The sequence below is a fragment of the Hippocampus bargibanti genome, linkage group LG10 (genome assembly GCF_051943395.1).
Source record: "Hippocampus bargibanti isolate YZ-2025 linkage group LG10, ASM5194339v1, whole genome shotgun sequence".
In the NCBI taxonomy this organism is placed as follows: domain Eukaryota; kingdom Metazoa; phylum Chordata; class Actinopteri; order Syngnathiformes; family Syngnathidae; genus Hippocampus; species Hippocampus bargibanti.
The window spans coordinates 18,722,405-18,742,431 of record NC_142743.1 but is presented as its reverse complement, the minus strand read 5'-3'; the positions used below and the strand labels follow the sequence as shown (position 1 = coordinate 18,742,431).

General features: G+C 40.8%; 1 protein-coding gene across 3 annotated transcripts in view; it reads left to right on the top strand.

The window, feature by feature from the left end:
* The window catches only part of LOC148892782 (receptor-type tyrosine-protein phosphatase delta-like), a 197,418-nt gene that overhangs the window by 119,193 nt on the left and 58,198 nt on the right, over positions 1-20,027 (top strand). For all 3 annotated transcript variants that reach the window (XM_089007186.1, XM_089007187.1, XM_089007188.1), the window contains 3 exons: positions 763-912; positions 15,065-15,210; positions 16,137-16,278. In XM_089007186.1, coding sequence (XP_088863312.1) covers positions 828-912; positions 15,065-15,210; positions 16,137-16,278 — 373 coding nt within the window. In that variant the 5' untranslated portion in view covers positions 763-827. The remainder of the gene's footprint in view (positions 1-762; positions 913-15,064; positions 15,211-16,136; positions 16,279-20,027) is intronic.

Genomic DNA, 20,027 nt, shown 5'->3' with positions numbered 1-20,027 from the left:
GTTATATCGATATTCAAGGGAGTCCGAAAAAATATCGATATAACCGGGACTATCGATATATCTGACCCTGTTTGCATGTAATTTTCTCCGTGCGTGCATAGAAATAGTATCGATATAACCGGGACTATCGATATATCCGATATCGATATAACGAGACTTTACTGTATGTGATGCGGAAAAAAAAACAGAATTGCAGCGACATGGAATAAGGATTTGGGTGATGAAAATGATGATTAAAAAATGCAGGCCCCTTTTTGAGTACAAACAACAATGTGTGTAGACACAAATGTGTGTAGACTTTGCCGGCATGCATCCCTCCCAGTCCGCATCCTCTGTTCCTTTTCATCAATCACTGTGTTTTGACCCAAATGGGGTCTGTTGTGCCGCTTGTGAAACAGGTAAACCTGCCACGGACAAATTGCTAGCAAGGAGGCAGGATGAGTGATGTTTTGAGGCGAGATGTTGACTGTTTGTTGAAGTTGGGCGGCTATTTTGAAAACACACACACACACACACACACACGGGCATGCGCACACCTTGGGCAATGTAAGGTCCTGATAAAATGCGAAGAGGAAGGCAGCTGCAAAACTGGAGTGTGAGGCCCTGAGGGAAATCGCACACATTCAAAAGTTGTGTGTGTGTGTGTGTGTGTGTGTGTTGTGTGCGTGCTCCCTTCATAGCGTACATTCCCTGTCAAAAATGGGCTTTGGAAAACAATCTTAATGAGTGTCTTCTCTCCTCCTTTGTGTCTCTCCCACGCAGGTTGTGAGGACTTGTCTCCATCACCCCGTTATCCAGTGAGGCAGTGAGCCGACGGAGGATACAGCATGCATGTGTCGACGTACCCCACAATGCACTCTGCCAGCCCGGGTCTGCTCCTCCTCAGTTTCCTCTTCCTCGCCGACGCTGACTGTGAGTGCTCTCACATTCACAACACATCGTCCGTGTTGGCTCAAGGGTACAGCCTGTCCACAATTCATATGTATGAATCTGGCCCCGACCACGGCATTATCTTCTGATATTGCATCTGCGCTATTCAAGTGTGTGTTTATCTGTATAACTTGGCGAGAGGGCTGGACGCGAAGCCAGCTGATTTTGTCCATCCCAGTATTACTTGGCATGGACAGTCGGACCACATATGGCAGATCAGATAATTTTTACGCAGCTTGTGCGATTGCGTTGATTCGCATGTATGTTTGTGGGAGATTCGCCTGCTCATGTCCAACCAACGTTTTGTTTGTTTGTTTTGCTCAACTGTTTCTGAGATGTTATAAACATACCTGAAAAGAGAGACAGCACATTTTCTATCCAATTTGGGATATTTTAGAACTGTTTTGAAGAAAGGAAAAGGAAAGGATATCCAGTGCTTTAGTCAACACAAAAATGGAAACGGGTAAAATTGACCCCTTAAGACACAGGTGTCAAAGTCAAGACCCGGGGGCCAAATCTGGCCCGCGACATCATTTTATTCGGCCCGCGAAAGCAAGTCCAACCTGTGAAATTCCATGATGCTTGTTAACGTCCGAACCGAAATTTCAAACTGTCCCATGTAAACCATAATAACAGTCATTGTTTGCTACTTCAAATTTGAAAACTAGTTATTCATTCATTTGTTGTGAGCTCTATACGTAATACGTGGAGTGGATGAAATATTCTAATGGCTTCTCCAAATTCATAACGACCCCCGAGAGGAAACCGTAACTACAATGTGGCCCGTGGCAAAGAATGACTTTGACACCCTTGCCTTAAGATAATACGAGGGTTAAAATTGAAAAATGTTAACAGGCTTCTGATAAGTTGGAAACACAGGAAAGATTTTAGATAGTATTTTTAAAATTAATTTCCCACAAAACTGCAGCTTGATTTTTTTCTCCCATATCTAGCTTTCCGTTCTCTTCATATTTGTTTTGAAAATGATTGACAATCATTTAAAGGACAACCGATGTCACTTTTTTGTTTTTTAACTGATCAGAAAAACGTTTTATAGCATCTAAAATACCCAAAACACGTAGTATGATATTTTTATTCAAATACAAAACACCAATAAAAATGACTTAAAGTGTCCAAAATCTGCAAAAAATGGAGCTGCGAATTGGGCATTTTCAGAAAGTCCCGCCCCCAGTTCGTGACGTCACGCCAAGTTATGAATATGATTCAAATAGTTCTGAAGAGGAACACATACATGTTTGCAATCGATTAAAGCATTTATTTGTGCCATTTTGAGGCAACATTGGGGGGAAATCTCTCACCCAAAAAAAGAGGCACAAAATGGCGACCTCCTGTGGCCACCTCCGTTTCCACAGGCTGATAAATTCCTTATATGGCGCTTGGACGCCCTCTCCTGGCCTTCTGGCAGCTTTTGGGTACAACAAGAGGTCCCCAGACCAAACAAGTACAGCAAAATACATTGACGTGATGGAAGGACCGCTACAATGCGTCTTTTTTACGGTCAGGGGCGGTCCTTTAGTGACGTCACGTACAGACTCGTCACCAACTCAAAAACAAGACTTCCTGAATATCCAGTGCGAGTCTTACAACGTAAAATATAGCTATATGCGATGGAATCTTTGTAAAATACGCTCAGTAGAAGTCATTTGAAGCCTTGTCCGGAGACGTCGGTTGTCCTTTAAGTGAATCTAAAATGAACACACCGGGATTCTGTCAATTACAAGTGAATCGAGGCGCTCTCTTTGAAAATTGCATCGCCTAAGGGCGACACTTTGATAGACAGGATGTCGGCATGTCAGGTTAAAGATTAGCTTTGAAAATTCCTCTCCCATAATGTTCGTCATGAAATGGATTGACGGATTTAGGTTGAAACAGCGGGTGGAAAAAAAATTAAAGCTGTAGTGAAGGATGCTTAAAAACATACTACAAATAGGAGGAGATGTGTGGGTTATGGATAATGTAGAAAAAATAAAAACTCTAAATTGACCCTAGGTGTGATTGACTGTCAACCAATTCAGGGTGTCCCCCTCCAATTCAGGGTTTATGGTCACCTAGAGCACAATCAAATCACACACTCTTGTTTTCCGATCAACCTTCGGCCCTCTCGGCCCATGTTTAAGTTGCCTACTTGGCATGTAACAATGCAGTCATCCCTCAAAACGATGATGGCCCTGGACTTTTTTTGTGAGGACGCAAGGATATTCCAACATGCCGGCAATTGTTTGTACTCAGTCTTTTTGCTTTTTCCTTTACCCCTCCTCTCATTTGGCTTCCTGTCACATCCTCATAATGTGGTGAGATAGGAAGGACGGAGGGTTGGGGGTTTCTCCCTTTAATCTCACTATGTATGACGTGCCATGCCTCCTTTAATATCAACAGCGGGGCCTCTGAGGCTGTGTTGAGAGTTGAGGCATAGACTGTCACTGCTGGAATCGCTAGTGTCAACATATTTTTGAAATGTTAAACGCTCCCTGGCAGAATCTCCGAGGTAATATGACATGAATGGAAGACAATAGACAGTATTTCTGTTCAGGATCTGAATATTTTTCTCACTTTTTACAAGCTCCGTCTCATGCTCGGTATGCAAGCTGCACTCATAACCGCTCATGGACTCAGGGTATTAAGATGTAATCAGATGGAAGTGCATCTCGTGTACACCATATGTGTGCTCGCTACATCAAAATATGGGGAATTGCACATTGCAATGCATGTATGTATTATTTCTCCTCTCTTACCATTTCCTGATTTTACTTCCTGCCTTTCACTTGCCACCATTTTGGATTTTTCTGTCCGGTTGCTGTGATGTGTATGCGAATGTCATCTATCTGGTGGATTAAGAGTAATGCCCTGATCCCGTCGCAAACTAGGCCACTGCTCCATGTACGCGGCGAGATGCCCTTTGTGAGAAACACCACTCTCCGTCTGCCGTTCAGGCAAATGCGTCCAATGGGCGCATATTGTTATTTTTTTTCTCACCCTGTTCTGAGTCACAGACAACCTGTTCTACTATCTTAAACATCGTGGCTGGAAATTTGACCCCTAAAAATTCCCTTTGGAGCCATTACAAAATATTGCAGAATTGTCTTCATACAGTAAACAGGCCATGGCATTTGTTTTGGAGAATCTTTGAACGGTACGAAACTCTGTTTTTGTTATTCAACACAATAGCAACCTTTTTGTCGTTCCGGAGGGAGGATATTAAACTCACACTCTGATTTTGAACCATCAGTAATGCACATATCCGAGACAATCTGTATTTGTAGAGCAAGTGGATATAGACAACTGTAGGTGCGGCTGTCGCTGTTCGATCCAGTGGGTCACTGTCCCACTTGGCCCCTTTGCAAGTGGACTGCAATGGCTTCTAATGGAGTCCATCTGCGTGTTCACAATCAGAACATGAACCAATTACCTTCTGGTCCCCAAACTGTGATATATATATATATATATATATATATATATATATATATATATATATATATATATATATATATATATATATATATACAGTAAAGTCTCGTTATATCGATATCGGATATATCGATAGTCCCGGTTATATCGATACTATTTCTATGCACACACGGAGAAAATTACATGCAAACAGGGTCAGATATATCGATAGTCCCGGTTATATCGATATTTTTACGGACTCCCTTGAATATCGATATAACGAGACTTTACTGTATATATATATATATATATCCGAATCCGAGTTTAACAGAAAATTTTCAACCTCTTCTATTGCCTGAGACCGTTGCTTAGACAACACAGAAACACCCTTAGCCACACATAGCAATGGTCGACTTAGCATACTGGTACTGGGACGCTAAGTCACACAACGCACACCTCGTTCGTGTTTTTCGATGATCTTCTTCTTCTGCCGACTGTAATTTTCTTTTTTGTCCTCTTCGGCTTAACACTAGCCTGTGGTGGGGTCTTTTTCTGTCCCATAATTACAAAAGTACTCCACTCGATATCAAACCACCTCTGCACTCAAAAGGGGTGTGGAAATCTAGTCCGCCAGCCACCGTGGCGATGTTCGACCATGTGGTTTGGTGTTCATCCGCCGAAAACTAATTCGTATGCCAAGATTATATTCTCGCAAATTTAATGTTCGTAAGGCGAAGAGTTCGTGAGCTAAAGTGTTCATAAGCCGAGCTATCACTGTATATATACTGTATTCATATATACGTATATATAATATGCTGTATGTTTTTATGTCTACATAAACCATCCCAGTAAATCTGAGTTCAACGACAAAATCGAATTTTTACTCGTAGAAGCTGATTGACCTGTCAACATTCAAGCAGACTATCAAAACTCGATGAGGTGGTGGTTTGACCAGGAACTGAAAGGTTTCGGGGTCACTTGTCCACAGTGACGGAACCATTACCTGCCAAATCTGAGGAGCCCTGGAGCGAAACAGCAAATAATAGCTGCTTTGACAGGAGCCTTCTGAGGTGGTCTACGAGGTTGTGACGCCGTTGTCCCTCGAGCACTTTGTTCAGTGGTCTGATTCAGAACAAAAAATACAGATGTATTTTTGAGCTGCAGAAATATGTGGGAGGAATGTAGGCTAGCGGCGACTGTCATAACTTATATGAACTACAGTGGAACCTCCTAGAACGAGCACACAGGACAAACACTTTTTCACATGGAGGCTCACTTGTATAAAATAAATAAAATTAACTACTGGAGACTGTTCTGTTTAGACTCTATCTTGTTTCAGGCTCCTGTTCCGTGAAGTTTGGAAATTTTGAGAATTGTCATTTTGTGACCTTATTTGTTATGAAGGATTTTAGAGGCATTTGAAGGCTGGACTTCCACAACGTAGCACACATTTTTTAAGCTCTTTAGGACATAGTGGACGAAACATTGACATAAATGTCTATATTGACAAATAAGTTCCATTAATAATTTCACAGTGTGACACAAAAGTGTTTTTATCCATGCACGACTTCAATTAATCAGAACCCTTATCGAAATCAATTAAAAAGGATTGCAATCAGTCATGAATCCCGAGGAATCTTGTAAAGAACCTACATAAAACTCAGTCATACTGAGATGTATCTTAAATTTTAAACCTTTCATCGAAAAAAAAATCCAACATACTAAAAAACATGGTCAACAACCACAATTAACATTTGTTCCATTTCTGACTATGACATTAATACCAGTTTTAATACAGCTCGTATTCAATATCAGTAGATCATGTAGGTCTTGATTCCATTAAAATGGCACGAACAAAGTAGCCTTTTATTGCAGTATTCAGATGAGAAAATAAATGTTTCAGTCAAATCTTAGCACAGAAATTTTCTGAACTCGTGCAAGCGTTTCCCAACAGTGGATAAAACTGGCCGCCTGGGCAGAGTCAAGAACGGTCGATGTTGAGAACTTGAACATAAATATTTAAAACAGGTTTCAGCAAAGTTGCTGTTTCGGAGGCGTGCATTTGGCCATGACTAACATGAACTGACTGATGCTAGCTGACGGTTATTTTAGCAGGTGCGCTGTTCTGTGAAGAGCCCTGCTTAGTGTTAGCCTATCTTAGCCATGCGCCAGTGTTTGAGTAATGCGCTTTGACCAAAAATTCCTCTGTTCTTCTTTATGGGAAACCAGTAATGACCCAGTATAGTTGTGTCCTGGGCAGGCCTGCCCATGTTTCTGATGACCTGTGTCATGAAAAAGGAAGCCTCATTTGATTAATTCCTCCCCTTGTGTTTCTAACAAATTAACCCTGATTAATTCGGCATGAGCCAGACCCAGGGGTGGTTACAGCAACTAAGTGGCCTGCTAATTGGCTGTACATTACTACTGGCAATAGCATGGTTGTGTTATTTATAGCATTGTTCAAGTGATTATTGTCACATCAACTGAAAATTGAAACAACACACATGCAAGTATACAAAGATTTGAAATGATTTGTGTTTCAAATAAATATTCTGCGTTGGTTGGAGAGACAGCTGAGATTCATTGTCCAATAATATCTGTAATTTGTAATCTATCAAAAATTATAGCAATTTTCCTCGCATTTACTTGTGTCTAAATTCATTTTCCCTGTCTAAACAGCCCATTTTGGCAAATGTTTTGAAACACATTTGAGCAATGCTGGGGGTAATAGTTGTCTCTCTGTGTTTATTGGCTCCAGCCATCCAATTTCATTTCTAGGACGAATGCAAGCAGCTGATAATTTGCTCTTAATGTGTCGGCTTGATGTTAATATGTTGTGCTTCTGGCTAGCCTCCTGCCTACTCTTGAGGCCCACTATCATGGGCATTGGTGGAGCTACATTTGGCCCCGTTCCTCAACTTATTTGACAAGCCTGACTCACTTCTCATTTGCAGAGTCATCCGCTAACCGCCCACCACCACATGCAGCACAGTGCAGTGGGATCTTCCCTGGCAAAGCTTGTAAACGACTCATTACATGCTTAACGATCGACGAGAACACACACGTACAAACGTGGGGTGCAGGCACAGATGCTTGGCAAGTTGCACTTGTCTCTCTTCAGATGATATGAAAACATCCAGTGGTGAAGCATAAAAAGACCCGAAGGCTTTATAAATTCCACTTGGAATGGAAACCAAAAGGATCCTGTCCAACTATCAGGGGGTGACCGATCCGGAACTTGATCCGGAAGTCAGATCTCCAACGTGACAAAGACAAGAAACCACACAGCTTTGGAAGCAATTGAATTGCTACATTCTGGAGACTTTTTGTAACGATGAACTTGCTCTGGGATTCGTGGGGGCGATATTAAAACAAACAGTGAGTAGAATAATTCTAGGATTTTAGAATAATGTGCTGATTGGAAGTCTTTTGTAGTGTTGTGGTTTCTGTATTTGACTTTTGCGCAACTGGCATAAAGTTAATTTCCTCACTGAGTCAATGACCGACAATCAGACCAGTTTGCCCTTTGTCTTAAATCAGGTGGGATATGCTAAAATAATCATTACCAAGTAGTCTGCTTGCAAACAGCAACAGTTTCCTAGAAAGTGTACTAAGTTTACCGAGTGTTGAACGACCACCATGTTCTTGGTCCAAATTTGACTCATGGCACTGTCCCCAACACCAACAAATATTGAGCTGTAAACATTTTTATTCGAGCCGTACACTGTGGAACTTGTGTCATCTGTTTGAAATGTGCGGGTTATTTTATGGAGAGGCTATTCAAATATGTCACAGTTTATGGTTCGAGAAAGAAATAAAACAGCAAAAGGGAATGAACAGCCACACCACCGACTACTCAGTTTTAATGAAGGAGCTAACCCCTGTTAGCTACTTGTTTATTTTTTGTTCTTTTGACTTCAAGATGACGCCGTGAAAATGGCTGCCTTTCCAGCAGCTTCTATACTTTGTTTTTCTAGTTCTTTCATTCGTTTCATCTTCCTTTCATAACTGCTGCTTTGAAATGTAAATTTCTCTACTGAGAGTAAATCCAATCCAATACTAGGAAATAGCAACTGTAAATATATCCTCACTGATAGATCGGTAATTTATAAACAGGAGTTCCCAGCATGGGACGCTCATACCGGAGATTAACTTTGATTTGGTTTAACCATCTAGCACTTTTGAACTCAGTACTGGATTAAGAGTTCAACAGTGTTACAAAAATCCTTTTCTTCTATCTATAGCGGTTTATCGTCAGGTAGTCCAAAATGGTTACTGGTTAAAGTCTATTCAATGTGATAAAATGTACACTTGTATCAATCAACGTCAATTTTAGGGGATTGTTAAGAACATGTAAATGTGTGTTGGCATCGATAAATGACAGGACTTGAATGTGCCCCTTACTACCACAGTAATAATAGCAATTGACAATTTTGTACCTTGGGATCAAGGTTTATCACGCATCTTTACTTCAAAAAGTTGTCCAGTGCAGGGAGTTGACTTTAATCCCCGCCATCTGCTGTGTAGATCAGATCTCACAATATGCCGACCTTTATGTAGGCCATCCTTCCTCCTGCCGACCATCGAGCACACACAAAAATGCGCGCACACACACACACACACACACACACACACACACACACACGCACGCACGCACACACACACACACACACACACACACACACACACACACACACACACACACACACACACACACACACACACACACACACACATATACACAGTGACGGGAAGATTGGCAGCGTCTAATTCCATCTAAATTTCTTGCTGCGGTACCACTCAGTAATTTCCCCCTCATTTCCATCTTGGGTCAATCCGAGGCGATAGATTCTCACTGCGAAACCTTGAACTTCCTCTTTCAAGTTTTCGCTTGTCAGGCCAACTGCTCATTTAACATCACTGAAATATTAAAGCTTCAGCCCTTTCACACACTGTAAATTCCATCTCTTGGCATAAGAAATGATCACTTCTGAATGGGAGAGTGAGAAAGAAAAATGAGAACTGAAAGGAAATGAACAACAGATTCAGCAAAGAGCGAGTTGGGAGGGTCCTAAAAGTGAAAGGGTGAATTGAGACAAGCAAAGAGCATACCGTAACGCACCCCCCACCCTCCCCTTATTAAGTCAGTCAGTGTGACAGGAGGATTTACATAACACCCCAGAGATGGAGGGAAGAGATGAAGAAAGAGTACAGAGAAGGAGGATGAAAGAGGTAGCAGCTGCGGAGCAGGGAAGACATGATCGGGTGATGAAGACTCAAGCGTGCACTCTTCGAAAAAGCAACCTTTGTGGGGAGACTCCAACAATCAAACATGAGCTGGAGTATTTTAATGAAGGGGAATAGGGTGCGGGGGGTGAAATAAAAATGCATTTGAAAAATGTGCTGCTTCTTTCGGTGTGCCTCGACTGGCTTTGCACTTTTCATTTGTTTTGTGGGGGAGAGATTAGCAAACGGATTAAGAGGGCGACTCTACCGCTCCTCATCCTTTCTCTTTCCTCTCGTTTGCTACCTCTGAGATGGGAGCCAGCACATTTGCTCACTCGCGTGCGCTTCCCGGGAAATTAATGCACAGTTTGTGCGCAGGGTGCTTGGGGCTGCAGCTCACCATTATCGTTTTTGGGATGTTGGTTTTTTTCCTCCCTCTACTCAGTCAATCTGTTGTATCATTTCGGATGAGTCTGGAAACGTTGAATTGGAGATGCATTTGGCGGTTTCCTTAAAGGACTACCGACGTCTCCGGACAAGTGTCCATAATTTGTAAAATGGCTTCAAATGACTTCTACTGAGCGTATTTTACAAAGATTCCACCGCATATAGCTATATTTTACATTTTAAGACTCGTGCTGAATATTCCGGAAGTCTTGTTTTTGAGTTGGTGACGAGTCTGTACGTGACGTCACTGAAGGAAAACCCCTGACCGAAAAAAAAGGACACATTGTAGCAGTCCTTCCATCACGTCAATGCTTGTTTGGTCTGAAAACCTTGTGTTGCACCAGAAAGAGCCAGAAGAGGGCGTCCAAGCTCCATTTAAGGAATTTGTCAGCCAGTGGAAACGGGCTGATTCATTCATCACAGGAGCTCGGTGGCCATTTTCTGCCTCTTTTTGGGTGAGCCATTTCCTCCCAATGTTGCCTCAAAATGGCACGGAATAAATTCTTTAATCGATTGCAAACATGTATGCTTTCCTCTTCAGAACTATTTGAATCATATTCATAACTGGATGTGTAACAAGAAAGCATATTCTCCGAATCTGAAGCCATTGTTTTGATTCTCCAGCAATGCAAGACGTCTTGGTGTGACGTCACGAACTGGGGGCGGGACTTTCTGAAAATGCCCAATTCACAGCTCAATTTTTTGCAGATTTTGGACACTTTCAGTCATTTTTATTGGTGTTTTGCATTTGAATAAAAATATCATACTGCGTATTTCGGGTATTTTAGATGCTATAAAACGTTTTTCAGATGTCAGTTAGGAAACAAAAAATGACGTCGGTTGTCCTTTAACCCTCATAATATGTTGAAAAAAATCACATTGATTATGTGGGTCATTTTTACCCTTTTGTAAAAATCCACTGACAACAGTCAAAACGGTTTTGTGTTTCTCAGATGTTATACTTGAAAAGAGAGACAACATATTTTCTATCCCATTTAGAACTGTTTTGAATCAAGAAAAAAGAAAGGTTATCTGGGGCTTTAGTCAACCGAAAAACGGAAACGGGTAAAATTGACCCGTAATGTAATGAGGGTGAAACCCAACGTGATGTCTTAATGGTGCTTGTATAATGACAGATAAATCATTAAGAATTATACCACATTGGAGAAAAAAAAGCACATTTGTTGAGTTTGTATGATTCCGACTTGATCTTGGTTTCACTCCCTGGTGCTTTCTTCTAACTTCGTGACTGCTTTTTTTCCTGTATATGATACATGTCCATATTAAGCGCTTTGTCGCACCTTCAGCTGTTGTTAAAGTGCTATATAAATCAATATGTATTGTATTGAATTGTATTTTACATTTGAGAATATTCTCCACATAGGTAACATAAGCAAGACTGTTTTCCATTACTTAAAGGGAATATTGAATGGAATCCTTTATTACAACCTCTATATGCGTATGGGTTTTTAAATGATAAAGTAATTTAAAATTTAAAAAAATAGTTCTGCTCCAACACTTTCAACCCCAAAAAAAATACAAATAATCTTGTGCGATGCAATTTTGTCATAAAAAAATTGTAATCAAAGTGTTTCCCCTGACGCAGAATGCAAATGGCCATATTCTGTATCATCCTAAAAAAGTAACCTTCAATCTAACATAAAAACAGAAAAAATAAATAAAATCCCCGAACTGTCGAAAATAGCAATTGTTGGCAACAGTTGTAGAAGTGTTAGAGACTGTGTATTTGTTTTACCCTCTGATTTTTTTCACCATGGAGCATTTGGGACAACGCCAAAAGCGCAACATGAAGTTTGAAGTGATGAAATAGCAATGGTTATGTGAAAGACGCAAGCAAAAATATTATTACGGTTGAGAAAATAAATCAATCACTCCTATTCCTTATGGGAAAGCTGTAAAACACATAAAAAAACATGTTTTGTTTAATTTCGCTCATCCAAAGTGAGTGGTCGCTGGCTTTATGTGCCTGTCCTGGAGACATTGCAGTTAAAACGTACCTCCACATTGTTGCTACTTCGGAATGATATGCAATACAAACTAGTACCTCATAAATTTTCAACTTTGGAGGCAGTTGATTTTTGTTAAAAAAAAAACAAAATGAGTTCAGTCACTTTGTGTGGGTTTGTTGTTCAGCAGTTTTGTGCCCTTTGAGAATGGTAATTTTTATGTATGAGCGCCCTTTGACACCAGAAAAAAAATATTGCAGTCTGGGATTATTTTGTGTGGGGCGTGGTGGTGGACTGGTTAGCATGTTGAATTCACAGTGTAGAATTGTAGGGTTCGATTCGGTTCTGGTCTTCTTGTATGGAGGTTGTGTGTTCTTCCCATGTCTCTGTGAGTTTTCTCCTATTTCTTCATACATTCCCAAAAAATTCTTAGCAGGTAATTAAAAACTCGAAATTGTCCCTCGATGTGAATGTTAGCATGAATGGTTGTTTGTCGATATGATTGGCTCGCAATCGGTTCATGATGTCCCCTGCCTCCTGCCCGAAGACAGCTGGGATAGACTGTGACCCTCGTGAGGGTAACCAGATTGGAAAATGGGTGGATGGGTTATTTTGATGTTGGGTTAAAATAGCGGCTCTATTATTCTTGGATTGAAAAATAAGCAATCAATTGAAAGTGTTGCATTGATGAAAAATTGTGGCCCTCTCCTGGATTTAAAATGCCCATCTAGGCCTTCGATTATTCCAAAGCTTCAGAATTAGGCATATGTAAAGAGTAAATGTTGGAATATTTTTGGTTTGTCTCATCTTTCTCCCCACCTCCTCTCATTTTACTTGTGTTTCGCTGGCACCACTTCTGACCCAAAATGAGCCAGCGCAAACTAGTGACTCATTCACTGCCAGACGATGTGCAAATATGTGCCCACTCCAGTGTGCCATTCAATGCAGCATAAGAAATGTTACATTCTCTTCTCTTCATCAGATAAAAAGAGCCAAATCCTAAATTATATGGGTCTGGAGTTATATGAGCTTGAAATGAGGGCGTCCGTCCAAAATGCAATGCAATACATACATATTTGTTCATATGGCCCTTTAACAACAGCTGAAGCTGGAACAAAGCGCTAACATGTAGAAAAGTGGAAATGCTGCCCTCTTGTGGAAGCGAATAAACATGACCAGAGGTCTGGCCAGCGGTTTATCGTCACCCAAGCATGAAAAAACAAAACCCCAACAAATTCGAGGATTGCGCTCTATGTCATATTTTCAATTCCCGAATAAATGTGCCCATTTGGAGGCGATTGGAATTTCAACCCTTATGAGCTAAATTAGGATTTTTAATTTTTTTTTTGGGGGGGGGGCTGATATTATTTTGCTTGTGTTTCGCTGGCACCACTTCTGACCTAAAATGGGCCAGCGTAAACTATTAACTCCTTCACTGCCAGACAATGTGCAAAAATGTGTCCACTCTAGTGCCAGGGTTTTTGTCATTTTCACTGAAATTGCAGGACCCACAGAATATTGAGTTTTAGGACTACATAAATATACAATGCAGTGTTAGAAACCTTAGACTCTCGTCTTTCATCAGAAAAAAAGAGTTAATTCCTAAATTATATGGGTTTGGAGCTATATGAGCTTGAAATGAGGGTGGATGTCCAAAAATACAATGCAATACATATACATATTGGTTTAGATAGCACTTTAACAACAGCTGAAGCTGGAACAAAGCGCTAACATAGAATAAAGGGAAATGCTGCTCCTTGTGGAAGGGAAAAGGCATTGCTAGAGGTCTGGCCAGCGCTTTATTCTCACTCAAGCAAGAAAACCTGAACTTATTCAGGAATGGCGCTTTACATCATATTTTCAATTATAAATTTGTGAATGGCAGTGAATGAGTTAAAATAACTGTGCTAATCCCATCATTTCAGTTGGACAAAATGAACCACATTTCAGCCTGACCAGACTCAAACGTTATCCAGTTTTTACCCTTGTTGTGCTATTCTAATTGTAAACTGCAAGAGGATGCAAGTTCAATAGTTGAATCGGAAGCCAGTGACTGAGCTTTCGAAATTTCTCACTCCCTCCGCACGCTTCCCACTAGAAGTAGCCAGACACTCTCCGCCTTGATTTGCCTCTCCATCTGTCTCGCTCATCTTTCACTTTATCTCAGCCGTTCTCCTGTTGTTTGCTCCCCACGCTTCCAACCCTCTCCGCGAAAGCTTAGCCACTCTGCCTCCTTCCTTTCAAACAGCAAAAAGCAATTCCTCTCCCTTTGTCAGGGCAGTTGGCACTAAGCCCTTAAGTAGGGATTTTTCTGGTTTGGCGGGAATGCCATTAAGCAAGCGGCCGATGACGTGCCGTGACTGACGTGCCGAATCTTTTTGATGTCGTGATGTCACAATCCCGCCATGGCAGTAGTGATGATATTGTTGGCGTCCCTCGAATGAAGAGGCTTTAGTGGTCATGTCAGAAGTAAGTCTTCATAAATCCTTTATGGCGCAGAAATATTAAGCTTCTTTTGCGGAGCAGGGGCAGCGAGGGGAACATGGCAGAACGCGGTGGAACGTGAACACACGCACACACACAAAAAAAAGACACTTGTAGACACAAAGCCACCCGCATGTACTCTGCGCGGACAACTTTCTTCAGAAGCTATTGGCGTACTACAGCAATCAGTTTACACTCTTAAAACAACTTCTTTTTAACTTCTTTCATTTTCAAGACTCGTGGGATCTTTTAAATCCAAAGGAGTGGAAGAGACCAAATCTTTACCGTACGTGCTCTGATTCAAATGGCCTTCAGCTCTCGTTTTATTAGCGCAGTCATTCAAATGTGAGTGCTGCAGATGTGCAAATGAAACATTATGGCAGTGCATCACTCATATGTCAGTATATTTGCTGCCTGAGTGCATTTTAAAATACAATCTCTCACTGAAGGATGTATGTTTAAATACACAATAACGGTGAATGCATAGCCAGTTGCAAACTGCCCGAGTTAGACCACACACACACACACATATTCACACAAACTCATACACACACACACACACACATATGCACGTAAAGACTCATCTTTGACTTTTTTTCATACAGCTCCTCCACGGTTCACCCGAACCCCCGAAGACCAGATCGGAGTCCAAGGCGGTGTGGCGTCATTTGTGTGCCAAGCCGCCGGCGAGCCACAGCCCAAGATTGTCTGGAACAAGAAAGGCAAAAAAGTCAGCAACCAGAGATTTGAGGTATGACCCCACTTTCTTAACTCATTGACTGCCAGACGTGCAAAAATGTGTCCACTCCAGTGTCAGGGTTTTTGTCATTGGCACTTGAATTCCAGGACCCACCGAATATTGAGTTTTAGGACGACATAAACTTTCAATGCAGCGTAAGAAACCTTAGATTCTCTTCTTTCAGCAGAAAACATTAATTCCTAAATTATATGGGTCTGGACTTATATGAGCTTGAAATGAGGGTGGCTGTCCAAAATAATGCGATAAGTACATATTGGTTTATATAGCACTTTAATTCCCAAATTCCCACTTATGTTTCTCAAATTGCATCCAATGAGAACAACGAATTCTCAAAAAGTATTTTTTTTTCATGGCAAACAAAAGAAATTGTCATTTCAGTTGATTTTAAAAAACTACAATTAATTGGTTAATTAATGAATTAATTAATTACGATGGATGACAAATCCTTTTTGAATTGAATCAAACAGAACCCAGACTGGTCAATTCTTGAAGAAGTTGAGCTCATTCACAGAAATACACAAAAGCGTGTCCATAACAAAGTATAAATACGTGAAATCAACTACCGTTGTGTTTATCAGCGTCCCTTGTGGTTAAATTCACTCTTACTTTAGAATTGCAATGTTATTAGTTTAGCATGACAGTTGGAATTGTGTTTGTGAGAGCGGCAAGGTTGTCACAGACAAATGCATGAATGAAGGTTTAAAGGCAGTCTCCAATTGCCCACTTTTTAGCAGCTCTCATATCATCTGCAAGTGGAGATCTTGCGGTTTCTGAAATATTTTCTTTGTCCGTAACAGTCTCTTTCATCAACTCTCTTCTGCTTCTGCCATGTAGACCACGCACCTCACCTGTGCTGAATTTAAAGGCAATGAGAAGAGACGGAACAACAGTATATCGTCTTGTTTACTTATTCACAGGTAATTGAATTTGACGACGGGTCTGGCTCTGTCCTGAGAATCCAACCTCTTAGGACCCCCAGAGATGAGGCTATTTATGAATGCCACGCCTCCAACTCGGCAGGAGAGCTCACGGCCTCCACCAGACTAAGTGTGCTACGAGGTCAGTGTTGTGCACAAACAGCTGGATTTGCATCCATTCGGAAAGCACAGTTTTCCAAATCCAAAAGCTTGGATTGGGGTTATTTTCTATTTGACCTTTTATATTAGTATCTGCATGAGTAATATTCTAGATAAAATATACAGTGATACCTCGGCTTTTGAATGCTTTAGCTAACGAACTCTTCGCCTTATGAATGTTAAATTCGTGAAAATATAATCTTGGCATACAAACTGTTTTTTGGGAAACACACAGAGCGCCACAACGAGTGATGTGTCGTTCGCGGGAACCAATTATGTTCTTAACCTAAGGTATCACTGTATTCCTCATTGTCATTTTTTTAAACACAAAAAGAATACAAAAGTTTTATTTTGCACTTTCCATACCACTTTTCAAGATTATAATTATATGGGGCTGGAGAATATATCAGATGTTAATCTGCAAATGGTAATTTACACCTGCACTACCTGAGTCCAAGTGAACCACTCCGCCATCAATGACCCAATATAAGAGGTGCACTCTAAATTCTGCATTCACTTTGCCAAATGAAAGATTTCACATACTGCACATACTCTCCATGTATTTCCTATGCCACTTATTTTATGTTGTGTTAGGTTCTTCTCTTTAAAGTGTATTTCTTATTGATTTTTTTAACATCATCAACAAAAAAATACCCCTGAACACATACACATCTGGATTTTTTTTAACGCATCATCCATCCATTGACAGGCCCTTACTCCAAATTCAGAGGATCGCAAGTCATACTTTTTATTTCCATTCTTCTACTCATAGATGTGAATTAATGCTGACAATGTTGTAAGCTCGGAAGAGGGCTCTCTTTAGAAGTCAATAAGTGTAAAGGCTGTGTCCGCTGCACTACGTGCTTTTGTTAGTGTTAGCAGCAGTCCATTAATGCAGATGGTGATGTTAGTGTTAGTGGAGTCCATTAGGAGAACATTATGCACCGGTAGTTGGAAGCTCAAGAGTGTCTTAGCGAGCGAAGCCGCTCAAGTGTGGATAATCACACCGGCTGCCTTTATGTTCCAAGCTCGTCGGGGGGGAGGACGAACGGCCTATTGTTTTTATCCTCTCTCTTGTCTTTCGAAAGCTCTCGACACAGAGTCTACGTGTTGTTACTGTTGTGTTTTTCCTTATCTGAACCACTCTTACCTTATTCCTTCCTCAACTCTCACTCCACATGCTCTTCCACACAACGCCTAAATTATTCACATCCGATGGCTCTTTGCATCCTCTGTGCTGTGTGTATGTGGGATCATTGGTGCATGCGCCTCCGTATGCGCTCCCTCTTCTCCGATCTTCATCCAGAGGATGCCGTCACTGCTCCATCACGTATGCACCCACCTACAGACAGACACGTTCGCCCTTAGTCTAAGATTGTGAGTGAGACCTCAATTTACGAACTTAATTGGTTCCCAGACAGAGTGTGTAAGGCAAAAAGTGTGTATCTAAAAAAAATCCCATAGGAAACCATTAGAATGGGATCAATCTGTTCTCGGGTTTCCATAAAATATACTTTTCAACTAAATAAGCCTTAAAACTACACACAACATACCTTATTCTATGTATATTAAATGTGCAATTGTATTGTAACGAAAGAAATACACTGCATTGTATCATAAAGTCACTTTATTTACATTTGTGATGGTCATTTATGGCTTGATGGAATGGAGTTGGAGGTCAAAGGGAATTGCTGTTTGGAAAGAGAGGCGCATTACATGAGGACTGTAATTAAAGAAATAAACTGTGCTGTAAAATAAAGTTGTATTTACCTTTTTGATGGTCGTTGATGGCTTATGGAAGGAGAGTCACCTTCCATAAGGACTGTTGGTAACTTAACATCTGGTGCTGTTCGGTCGTGTGCTTCCGCCGAAGATCACTCCGCCAGCCGTGGTGGGTGTGTATTATGAAAATAGTGCTTATTATAAGGTTTAATTTTCATAAATTTGACGTTTGTAAGAAGAAAAGTTTGTAAGATAAGGTGTTTGTAAGTTGAGGTCTCACTGTATTAGTTTATTTTGTCACAACTTGTGAGTTGCAGTTGTTGTTTTTGTTGTTGAGGCTACATGGGAACTGCTAATAGGCTCTAATAGACTCTGAGTCCAAAACGTTGGTTAGAATGAGCACACACACACACGAGCACACACACTGAAGCACAGATGTGTCAGTCATTTGTCCCCTCGCCTCTGTCCAGCGACAGTGTCTGTCAGGCGGGATATGATGCGAAGGTCAGACGGCTTAATTACTGAGGATTACAACCAGTCCAGTTGAAATCTTGGCCTTTGGTAACGGCTGTGACTGGCAAAGCCTAAAATAATAATGAAGCACAGAGCAGTCACTCACTACATTATGCCCTTGTACAGCATTTAGTCATAAAATGTCTGAAATGTAATTAAAAAGGAAATTTTAATGAACAAATCATCATTTATGTTGATTGAACTTCACCTCAACTCAACTTTATTTGACGAGCACTAAAAACAACCAAAGCTGCATACAGAGTGCTGTGCATCAAATGAAAATCAGACTTGTGATTGCACAGTGTTCAAACAATACATAACAATCAGTGGTGAGCCGTGCATTTCACACCTAGGCCTTCAAAAGTGCTAGGTCTGAATCAATCCATCCGTTAATAATTAAGTCCACTCGAGGGTACCGTTAATCAGGAAATAAGGCCTTGGTGTCGCCAACTCGAAATTTCATTGGTGAAAGCAACAGTTTTATCAACGGCGGGCCATCAGGGCCTGCAAAGCCTTCTCTGTTGGCTTAAAAATATCTCAATCACAGACTAATTAGTTATATATTGTCATTAGATTATTTTTAAATAATTTCAAATTGTCTTTCAGCTTCCTTTCGCGACGTTTTGCTTTTTGCGCTGCTTCCAGACATGTGTTTTCGTATTCAACCATTGAACCAATCACATTTCAGCAATAATTTGTTACCGGCGTCAGTCATCTACCTGGATGCCTTCACATGCAGTTCTGCAGACCCTGTTGCATAAAAATCAGTGGCGATGAAACAATCATAGTTCAATTTAGCAACCCAAGACGTGCTCAAAGGCGCTGGCAATGTCAGAGTTTCCGCAAGTTATGATTGGTTAGTCACTAGCCAGTCATAGTATCACTAGTCGCGAATGATACGTGCATACTGGCCAGAGCTAGCTCATCATATTGGCAGCAAGCGGCAAATATATTGTGTTATTTAATAGCAGTTTTGTCAACCCACAATTTCTGAATTAGGTTGGTGTTTTCAGACGAAACAAAGTACCCAAAATGCACTGTGTATTGCTTTCTCGGTCAGGGGAGTTCCCTCAGTGACATCACTTCTGGCGTCGGCATCAACTCAAAAACAAGACCATTAATATTCAGCGCAAATTTTAAAATGTAAAATATATCTATATGCGGTGGAATCTTTGTAAAATGCGGTCAGTAGAATTAATTTGAAGTGATTTTATGAATTATGGACGCAGCTTGTCGAGAGGTGTCGGTTGTCCTTTAAATACGAAAACACATCAAAACACACATTAAAGGAAGCTGAAAGACATTTTGGAATTATTTAATAAGAATTCACAGACAAAATATAATTCCCATCAGTCTCTGATTTGGATATTTTTAGGCCAGCAGAGAAGGCCTTGCAGGCCCTGGCGGCCCAACATTGATAAAAATACAAAAAAAATGATCAGAGGTTTGTTTGAAAGCGGTCCAAGTCTGAGATCAAAACCACCAAGTAACATTGCT